The 10,044-nt window shown below is 37.0% G+C and overlaps 3 protein-coding genes across 3 annotated transcripts in view; 1 reads left to right on the top strand and 2 right to left on the bottom strand.

Moving 5' to 3' along the window:
• LOC101298893 (basic blue protein-like) overlaps positions 1 to 1,288 on the bottom strand; it is a 2,924-nt gene extending 1,636 nt beyond the window's left edge. Inside the window, exon 1 of the mRNA XM_004299932.1 lies at positions 1,266 to 1,288. The gene's annotated coding sequence lies outside the window, so the exon portion shown is untranslated. The remainder of the gene's footprint in view (positions 1 to 1,265) is intronic.
• A 201-nt stretch (positions 1,289 to 1,489) lies between these two features.
• LOC101298606 lies at positions 1,490 to 5,875 on the top strand. The gene is made up of 6 exons (XM_004299931.1): positions 1,490 to 1,504; positions 2,198 to 2,733; positions 3,299 to 3,609; positions 3,697 to 3,753; positions 4,287 to 4,750; positions 5,499 to 5,875. Exons 2-6 carry the CDS (start codon positions 2,306 to 2,308, stop codon positions 5,757 to 5,759), a joined length of 1,521 nt encoding a protein of 506 aa, XP_004299979.1. The 5' UTR covers positions 1,490 to 1,504; positions 2,198 to 2,305; the 3' UTR covers positions 5,760 to 5,875.
• A 2,325-nt stretch (positions 5,876 to 8,200) lies between these two features.
• On the bottom strand, positions 8,201 to 9,885 carry LOC101298318 (probable ADP-ribosylation factor At2g18390-like). The gene is made up of 5 exons (XM_004299930.1): positions 9,679 to 9,885; positions 9,479 to 9,589; positions 9,220 to 9,382; positions 8,679 to 8,759; positions 8,201 to 8,367 (listed from the first exon to the last, which is right to left on the bottom strand). The coding sequence occupies exons 1-5, from the start codon at positions 9,819 to 9,821 to the stop codon at positions 8,230 to 8,232; spliced, it is 636 nt and encodes a 211-aa protein (XP_004299978.1). The 5' UTR covers positions 9,822 to 9,885; the 3' UTR covers positions 8,201 to 8,229.
• Positions 9,886 to 10,044: the final 159 nt, after the last annotated feature.

The raw sequence follows: 10,044 nt of genomic DNA, 5'->3' as shown, positions 1-10,044 counted from the left end.
ACAATATTATCTAGATACTAGACGGTGGAGATGAGGAAATTCGATCGGAAAGTGGTGCAAAAATGGAAATCCGCACCGAAACCTTCGGTGCGAACGTCCGCAGCCAAAAAGGGCTATATATATATTGGCTTTCTTGGTTAAGGAGATTTTTATTTATTTTTACTATACGGATTTTCACTTTAGACTCACTTTTCAATCAAATTTTCATATTTTCACATTTTCACATTTTCATCGTCTAGTCTTTAGATACTAATGTATAGATCATCTCTGCAAAATTTCAGCCAATTTAGTTATCATTAAGGCATTCAAATTTGATTAAACCAATGGACGAACATAATTCTATTGAACTTAAACCGTTCATGTTTATAACAGAAAAACGCAGTTTTGAGTGCCTTAATGTTAACCAAATTGGCTGAAATTTTGCGGAGATGATCAATACATTAGTATCTAAAGACTAGATAGTGGAGATATAAAAATTCGATTGAAAAATGAGTCTAAAGTAGAAATCTGCACCGTAAGAATAAATAAGAATATCTTTACCTGAGAAAGACTATATATATATATATTTCATTTCTAGTAGTTGTACAGTAAAATCTCGATAAATGAATATTCGATAAATTAATGACCTTGATTAAATAATAAATTTCATAACCCCTATTTCTTTTGTGGTGGGTGTCAAAATAGGACCGGAGTTGGCTCTAGTGACAATGGGAAAGCATGGCTGAGGGGATGGTGAATTGGAACCGTAGGTATGGGTGCCCTATGAGTTATCCTTTTCACAGGAAATGGCTCTCAATCATTCTGGGGGGGTGGTCATTGTTGTCTCTCCGGCAAAGAAAAGGAAGCTAGGGCGTCCGAAACGATCAAAGAACAAGAAGCGTGCAGAGGAAGCTGGGAAGACATTGGCTAAGTCTGGTCCAAAGAGAGCAAGGAAGCGTTCATTCGGAGCTCAGAAAGTGCTGGATTTAGATGCGGTTGATGTGCCAGGGTCTGGTTACTTTGGTTACAATACTTTGGTTTTTCTAGGATGTGCAATGCCTATGGTTTACAATATAAAAATTATCTAAGAGAGTTTTAATTCTTACTTCTTAGGTGTGTTTTATGTTTATGTTTATGTTCTGATCTGATTTCAATATATAGTTTTGAAGAGAGTATCAAAAAAACGAAAATGCACGATTCCAAAAAAAAAAAAAAATACCAAATAGTATATAAGCAAGGAGAGTAGGAGTCGAGCCAAGGCCGCCAAAGCTTTCACACAGTTTCACTACTCTCTCTCTGTCTCTCTCACTCTCTCAAAGGTAAGTAGGCTCTTCAATTTTGCATGCCTTCCTTCTTTGTTTCTTCAATGATATCATGATTCTGTTTTTGAATTTATGATCCTTTTTTATGTCTTGGAATTTTCTCTTCACAGTCTCAGTTGAAGGGAAAGTTTGAGGAAAAACGCAAGAGCTGGCTGAGCTAGACTACCCAGTTTCGAATAATCACTCAGCCGCCAACCAGCTAGGTATCTTCTGAACATGAACTCTTGCTTGTGTACATGAATTCTTCAATAGAAGTTTGAAATCTGACAACCTTAAGTTACTCCTGTCTTTACCAAGTTTAGGATTGAAATAGACAAATGCTTTAGTCCTATGAAACAGAGGACAAGATTTGAATGACTTAACACGAGGAACAATTGAAACCGAAATGACTTATAAACTCTTATTACGAATTTCTGGGTTACATTATATAGATACCAAAATGATTTCCAAGCTCGCTTATGTCTGATTTGGCACTCATTGCACTGCTTATGTTCTTCTTGGAGACTACTCTAAACAAGGTTCCATATAGATAAATTCACGTTTGTGTTAACCTTTGCTATTTGAGCATACAAAAAAGAAGATTCTTGTTTCTTTCTATATTAATGAAATTTGGTTGCTGAAATGTGATTTACAGTTGTACAATTATAATATGCATTCTTGTCGGCAGCATGTGTTTGCTTTACCCACAATAAGTTCAATGTATCACTCAGTACCAAGCAGTTGATACAACCCACCTTTTGTGTTCCCTCTCGCAAAGCATGACAATATCTGATATTTGCTCTGGATGTCCAATAGTCCACATTAATATAGTAGGATTCACATCATTGATGTTTCTTTCCAACGTTTTAACTTTAATGACTCTAAAGTTATTGATGTTTTGTTTTTTTGGACTTTAGGACTCTGGCACACTGCTAACATGAACTGGTTGCATCACCTTTAAGGAAAGCCAGAAAGGAATGTCTTGGAGCATCATTATCCAATAAAAACAGACTGATTCTACTGCTATGGCACCTGCCCAACCATTTACAGACATTGACCAAGACTGTCAACCATGTATCAATGCAAAACTTGAACTCGATACAGAGAACAGAACTTCCCTAGAAAACTCATCTTTGGAGGACAGAAATTGCGTGACTAACTGTGATGACACTTCCATTAGGATGGAAGCTGTCCTGAATGGAAGAGACGAGGCTTTGATGTGCATTGCGGATGTGGATGTTGACATAGTTGAATGCAGAAATAATCATAACCACAGCTTGCTGGCTGAAACTGAAGACCCGGATGCAACTGAATATTCAAGCTCCTTTGCAGACACTGAGTCTGACACTGAGAATTTTTCTGGATTTAGTGAAGCTGAAGTGGAATCCCAGTTCTTTCCGGAAAATGGTTTGACATCTGCCTTTAATGCATTTAGTAATGCATTTCAAATGAGGTGTGTCACAGTTCTTACCGCATTTAGTCATTCTAATTTCTTACTCAGCATCTAGATGATATTTTCATACCAAATTCTGTTTGTTTCATTCTAGTGTAATATGTACAGTAGTTGTTCTTTTAGTTGTATGTTACAAGCTGTTACATGGCTTGTTGAAGATGCTAGTAAAGACAGTTTCCGTGAAGTTTGGCACAAAAAATAGTTCTTTTCATTGTCTTGAAGAGTAGCAATCTACTTTGTACATTAAAACTCTTTTACTAGATGGGAAATTTTATGGCTTGTTCTGACTGTCGAGCACACATGAAAAACTGAGTGTACACTGAAATGGACACGGCCATCCATTCTCCTTAAGGATTGATGCCTACGCGGATGATCATCATTAGAATAAGAGGGCTGTAAAAGAAAGCAAACTGAATTCCTGTTTCCCATTTATTGAAGATATGAATTTCAAGGCTAGATTTTGCTTTCTACTAAATTGATAATTCAAGTTTTGACTTATTCTGACTAAACTGTAGCAACAGGATCTGTTGACTTACTGTCCCAACTGCTTCTATTTCTATTTCAGGAAGAAGAAGTTGACAAATCACTGGAGGACCTTTATACGTCCTGTAATGTGGCGCTGCAAATGGATGGAGTTGAGAATTAAAGAAATTGAATCACAAGAATTGAATTATTCCCGGGCACTTGCAGCATATGATCAGAGAAAACATTCAGCATTTGATCAGTTTATATTAGAAGAATCTGGTTCAAAGTCATTGCCGTTTTCTAGTCAGTGCCTACAAATAAAAGCTACTAAGCGGAGGAAACGCAAGAGAATTGAAGAGACAACTGATATTGCATCTTATATATCACGTCATAACGCATTTTCCTATTTTGGTGGGTGCTTCACTATATTTTTGTTCATTTGGTCTTATTCAAACTTCCTCCACAAGGATTTCTGACGTAACATTGTATGTGCTACAGAAAATAAGAGATCCGATCCTGATAGCACATCTCTGGCTGACGAATTTAGTAATGCAGGTAATAGTTTTTGCCTCGTGTTCTTTTTCATTGTATAACTTGAACGACATCAAGATATTATGATATATTTTCTGCACTAATATACCCAAAAAAAAAGAAATAGGAAAAAAAAAATTAGCAAGGGAAATAACCAATATGGTCAGTTGTTCAAAAAACATCCCATCTAATGATTTAGATAAAGCTATTTTCTAATCTCAAGTGGTTTTCTTCAAAAAAAAATTCCAACTCTCCAGCAGCAATGATCGACATTGGGGAATTTTTTTTACTGAAAAAGATATAAAGATATCCATTTATTGACTTTAAAAGGAATGAAGCCAATATTCCTTTTGTTTACTCTTGGGTAGCCATAAATCCTTTGGCATGTTAATCTGTATGATTCTTCATTCCTTCCAATCTGATCATTTGAGTGTTGCTATGCACCATAATATTTCCTTATTGAGCTACAATGTTTGTGTCTAGTTTTTTTTAATTGGAATCTTCAAGTTTTTCCCCAATAATTACTCGAAACTTATTTTGCCATTCGTGTCTGTTAGTAATCACAGAACACAGCGCTGATCACAATGATAAGCTCAGCACAGCCGATGAGTGGTCGCTCCTTGAGTTTCGAGATGGTGACAAGTCCTTGGAGCACGTCCTTTGGAAAATTGAGACGCTGCACTCTTGGGTTCACAAGCTGAAGAATCAAATTGATGTGGTGATGCCCAAAACTGCTGCTATATTTTCTTCCTCTGAGAATTTGAGCGTTCTTGTACCCTGTGATGGACAGGCCAGCTCTGCCCATAGTCCGGCTTTCTCTGCTGGCAATGGAGATGGAATATATGCCACAACTCAGCAAACTTCAGAGTTCAATATTGGGGATCTAGTCATGCCTGAAAGTGTAGTTTCCAGTTTCGGGGAGGCTATGCCTGCTTCTGATATAATAGAAAGCTCTGTGGGACTACTGTCTGCTACTGATGTCATCTTACATCAGCCGCAGTTTAGTGAATCAAGTGAAGATGTAAGCATTCGCAACAAAGCGTAATTTATCATTTTCACCCTACCTCATGGCATTTCCGCATTCTTTTCACAGTTCAGATAATTACGTAAGATAAACTGGAAAATGTTTTACTGTTTGAATATGGGTTCATATATAAAGAGAAATCTCTCTATTTACATAAAATGGGCAAAAATCTGCTTTAGCCATTTATGACCTTATTATATTCATCTGTTACCCTTTCTTACATCATATTACATATATGATCAACTCTGTTAGTTCTCTAGTATGCAATATGGTAGGATTGACATACTGGATGCCATGTCTTAAACCCACTGCATGCCAACCTTTCTTGAACCAAATTAAGATGCCGTTCTTTAAACTGCATTCGTTTTGCATTTCTTACTGATCAGTACCCTTGAGGCGATTTCAGATTCTTTTGGGAAAAATAGAAACTGAAAATTTTTGTGTGCATATGTAGCTACTTCTGGGAATGTCTGGGAATTTAGTATATACCAATTATGCTGTTTTTCATATCCCCATTGATCAGTTCCCTTGTGGCAACTTCATAGTAATTTCCTTAACATGCTAATTGCATAAATAGGTGTGAGAACACCTTGTATCAGTAACTTATGAAGCCAATAATTAGGTCTTGTTTCTTTGCTTGACAATATTTGAAACCTAGGAAGTATTTCCCGACCTTAGCCCTAACATATTAATTAAACTCCGTTATTTGCCTAATTTGAAATCTTGGGTTTGTTAAAATTTACAGATTGTGGATAATGTCTTGATATACAATGCGGCAGAAGGAGAGAAGCTCATGGTCCGAAGGATGGGAGATGAAACCAAAGAGAACCATCAGCAACAACCAGAGGAAGCCAAACAAGGTCCTTGTGCAACTCCTTCATCAACTGTAGAATCATGCTTAGGTTTAGATGTAAACTTTCCAAGAAACAAGAGAAAAAGAGGGGAGCGAAAAACCGGTTCAGATGTTTGGAGCAAGAAATGCTCAGGTGAGCCTGGTAGCCAATGAGTTGCATCTCCTTTACTGGTTCTGGATATCCATGGAATTGTTCCCTGTAGTTCTTCACATAAGGCAATAGAAATGTTTGTTTTCAGTCATGTAGGATTATTGGTATCTAGATTTAGGGTGCAAGTGGAGTCTACAAATTGATCGTTATAGCTGACGTTTTCAAAGTGGTCAGCATTTGGGGTTCCATGGAACAAGAAGAAATTTGCAGGCACAAATTGTTCTGTATTATATCTCTTCTAACTTTTTGGTGTAGTTTACAAAAAAAAAAAAAAAAAAAAAACAAGACACACACACACACACACACCACACTTGTCAGTTTCAGTCTTGCACTAGTTTGAACTTTGAAGTTGGCAATATCACCCAACAGCTAAAATCAAGGATTTTGAATGGAGAGATCATCTACTCAACTATTCACAAGGTTTTGAATTATATGCTTCTCACTTCAAATTTGGCTTAGTATATGTTTCTTTGACACTTCAATTGCGACCGAGTTGTATTGAAAAATTTCATGTCAGGGTAAAACTCCTACAACCAGCAGCTCCTAGGAGCATTTGCATCATTGGAAAATAATCCTCCTTCTCTAACTAAAAAATTGAGATTAACAATATGGAACTTCTGAGTTAGCGAATGATATCTTGAATGTGAAATTCTCTTAGGGACTTGCATTATGCCTTGCTGTTGTTCATCAATCATTTTGAGTCACTTTCCACTTTTTCATTTGGTCGTACACTTTCTGTGTTGTTTAACTACCAACACAGAAACTATCAACGTAATTATAATCTGTTGGACATTATAATTCTTTTTAACATGAACAGGATTGACTTTCCAATAGAAGAGGCCATGGCAACAGTTGAATAAGCACATTGCAAAGAACTAGTCCTTTTTCCCTTGAAAAAGAAGCTTGCTTCTAGCAAATCACACGTAATAGCAAACACGAAAACCTTAGATTCTTAGCAATAATAGTAGCGTCATGAATGTGTACAGTTCTTACATTATCCATCCAAACCCACCAGGCCATTATTGAAATGGAAAGAAATACGATCAGGAGTACAGTCCAAACATTCTGAGGAAAAGTGCAATGGCAGAAAAGATGATCAATACTTCATTTGTTCCACTTCCCGTTTTCCCCTTTTGTTTTATCAATTTCTATTCAATACCATCTTCCTTGCAATACCCAACAACAATGGGCTCTTCCTCAATTTCTCATTCACACCATTTCATGTCCTAAACTCATAAACCAACCTTCAACTTCTTTGTTTTTGGTCAAACCATCTGCTGCTGCTTACTACTACTAGCTACCTGAAGGCATATGCATCATACTAACAGGCCTCCTGAAAGTGCTAGTTTTTCGACTGGAGTGAGAGTTTCAGTAGTTCTTCATTTCAATGTCAGTTCTCCTGGTAATTGACTAGCTAACAAAAACCAACTGCACATACATAATTGACATTAAGAATCAAATCATACATAAAAAAGTTAATGATGCATATAATCACATAAGCTATACACTATAGACGTATGAAATGATACAAAAAGTATTTTTGGTGAAGTATGCTATGCGTATGTGCGTTTCAGAGCAACCATTTTGTTCTATACATTACAATACTTCAATCCCGAGTGTCTTTATCCATCCGGGGTGGGGGGTATGAATTATTTAGTATGAGATCTAAAGAGTTCCCAACTTAATCGAAACTGATAGAGCAAACTTCAAAGTCCTCCAGCTAACTATAAGAGCCTTCTCAGATATCAATACAGTATTCTTAGCAACCTAAATCAAATAAATCATTCAAAGCAACATACAACATGTGAAAGCCATAAAATAATTATTCTCAGGGTCTTAGCAAATCAAGCAATTAACAAAGACACAACTCTTAATCAAGCCGCAAAATGAAAATCAAGAAAATTTACTTAGATAATGTGATGAGAGAAGAAGGGTTGAGGGAGAGAGAGACAGAGCAAGAGAGAGGGAGAGTAAATACGAACCTGAAGGAGAGAGCTGTAGGATTGTGGCGTGCTATGCTGTGTTGATACATTGGACCGTGATTTCATTTATCGGTTATAGGGGAAGGTTCAACACCAAAGTATTCATTTTTCAAGAGTGCATATTGTTGATTTAAGAGAAGTTCGCTTGTGCCAAAAGTGGTGCTCACAATGTTACCTAACACAACATTACCTCATGCTATCTAATCCTATGGGAATGAGGCAGAAATCTGAGAAAAGAATAAATGTTCATTACTTCTCCCATTATAAACTTCATAATGGTACACAGTTACAATTTCCAGTCAATAATGAGTCTCACAGCTGAGCCAAGTCTGGATAATGACATTACGTTTAAAGACAGACACATACAAACACTCATGTAACTAGAAAGATAACTACCATATATGCTACAGGATGATTGTCTAGTGTTCACAGAAAAGATGACTCAAGTCACTCAACACACTACCGAAATTAGAATTACTGAAAACTGGCCTTAGTCAAGCACATAGATCCTAGAGGCAATGTCTTGGACCAACCAATCAAATCCTTCAAGCAGTCCCTCACCTGTGTATGCACTGCAGCCAACAATATTCCAGTGTCGAGTTTTATCTATAGCCTCCAAGTTCAAAACCTAGGCATGAGTATAAGAGAAACTATAGTTGATACTAATGATTGAAAAACTAAAAATTCACATTAATATCTACATATAAATTGGTTTCAACCAGATGAAGAAAAAACATCGAAAGATTTCACACTGCAGTGCTGCATACAAACTACAAGTGGTCTATTGCAATTTTAATTTCCTAAAAGTGAATAGAACAACTGTAACAAACATAGGCAGAAAGGAACAAACATGTTTGTGGGTCAAGGCATACAAAAGCAAAGATGCATTCTAACAAAAGCTCCATTCACCAACCGATACAGGCTGGCCTAGAGCCTTACCTTGGAAATTTCTTCTAGAGTAAGGGCACCTTTTATGTCCTGCTTATTTGCTAGAATCAATAAGGAGGATCCTGATAGCCTCTGTCATATGAGCAAAACAAGTCCGTGTCTTAGAACAAGTCACTAAAATAGTGGTTACAAATCACAATTTACAAACAGAAGCAAACCACAACACTAATAACCGGATCTCAGACCAGCAACAAAATGAGTTACCATAGGTCAACTGAAGTGGTTAAGGAGATCAAATATTTTTAATGATGCATCTCAATTTAAGAAATCGGTTAAAATTGGTAGGTACACTCTAGATAACCTAAGGTTTTGGGATATCCAGCATGAATCCATAAGTCGTCACTCCAAAAAATAAACACTTTCAAAGAAAACCCCTCACAGCATACGGAACATGAGACATAGAAGAACACCTAATAAGCATAATAAGAATATATGAAAAGCTCCACACAAGCCATGTTGTATGCTAGGCATAGCAGTTGATACCATTACGACGCAAAGTTAACTAACGAGCAAATATCCACATTATAGTTACCTCTTCCTTGAGAAGATTATGGAGCTCCATTTTGCAGTCGTCTAATCGTCTGAGATCAGAACTGTCGACCGCCCATACAAGACCATCAGTTTGTTCAAAATAGTTTCTCCAATAAGATCGTAGTGTTTTCTGACCCCCCACATCCCATATATTCAGAGTATACCTAGCAAAACCATTATATAAACATAAACTCAATAAAACCCATATACCATTGCTGGTGTTGCATAAAGAAACAAGAGAGTCCAATTAATATAGTTACTTGAGGTAAGTGAGGGTCTTGATGTTGAAGCCGAGGGTGGGAGTGACAAGGCTGATGTCCTCCCCATTAACCCTCATCACAATTGTAGTCTTGCCCGAATTGTCAAGCCCACTGCATCAAACAATAACAACAACAAGAAATCAAGTAAATGAGGCATAGCATTGTATTCCCATATATTATAGAGAGAGATGTAGACTTACACCATGAGTAGACGTATTTGCTTCTCCTTCCTTTTAATCTGTCGAATAGTGGTGAGAAGCCCCATTGCAGATACTGTTAGGCTGGTGCCATTGTCGTCAAACCACGTGTTATCCAAAATGCATTGTAAGAAAGAAACACCCATGAAGCCACCCAGATGCGAATTTAAACATAAGTGATCAAAGAGATGAGAAGAGAGAGAGAGAGAGGGAGAGAGGAAGCAAAACGATTGTCGTTTCTTCTTTCTTCTCGCAGTGAACTGCAAAAATTATTTAATCGGAATGATTGACATAAGAATATACAACCTCCTTCCGTTTAGGGATCCCTATTTTTGGCCACTTTCTAGGGATAGGACATTACACCACTTC

Source organism: Fragaria vesca, linkage group LG5 (genome assembly GCF_000184155.1).
Source record: "Fragaria vesca subsp. vesca linkage group LG5, FraVesHawaii_1.0, whole genome shotgun sequence".
In the NCBI taxonomy this organism is placed as follows: Eukaryota; Viridiplantae; Streptophyta; class Magnoliopsida; order Rosales; family Rosaceae; genus Fragaria; species Fragaria vesca.
This window is presented reverse-complemented; position numbering and strand designations above follow the sequence as displayed.

Excerpts from the sequence above, each read along its gene's own strand:
- LOC101298606 (XM_004299931.1), top strand. The coding sequence starts at position 2,306 with ATGGCACCTGCCCAACCATTTACAGACATTGACCAAGACTGTCAACCA. Across the intron at positions 3,610-3,696 it reads TAACGCATTTTCCTATTTTG|AAAATAAGAGATCCGATCCT; the intron begins GTGGGTGCTTCA and ends TATGTGCTACAG. Across the intron at positions 3,754-4,286 it reads TGACGAATTTAGTAATGCAG|TAATCACAGAACACAGCGCT; the intron begins GTAATAGTTTTT and ends CGTGTCTGTTAG.
- LOC101298318 (XM_004299930.1), bottom strand. The coding sequence starts at position 9,821 with ATGGGTGTTTCTTTCTTACAATGCATTTTGGATAACACGTGGTTTGAC. Across the intron at positions 9,383-9,478 it reads AAGACCCTCACTTACCTCAA|GTATACTCTGAATATATGGG; the intron begins GTAACTATATTA and ends TGGTTTTGCTAG. Across the intron at positions 8,368-8,678 it reads CTCTAGAAGAAATTTCCAAG|GTTTTGAACTTGGAGGCTAT; the intron begins GTAAGGCTCTAG and ends ACTCATGCCTAG.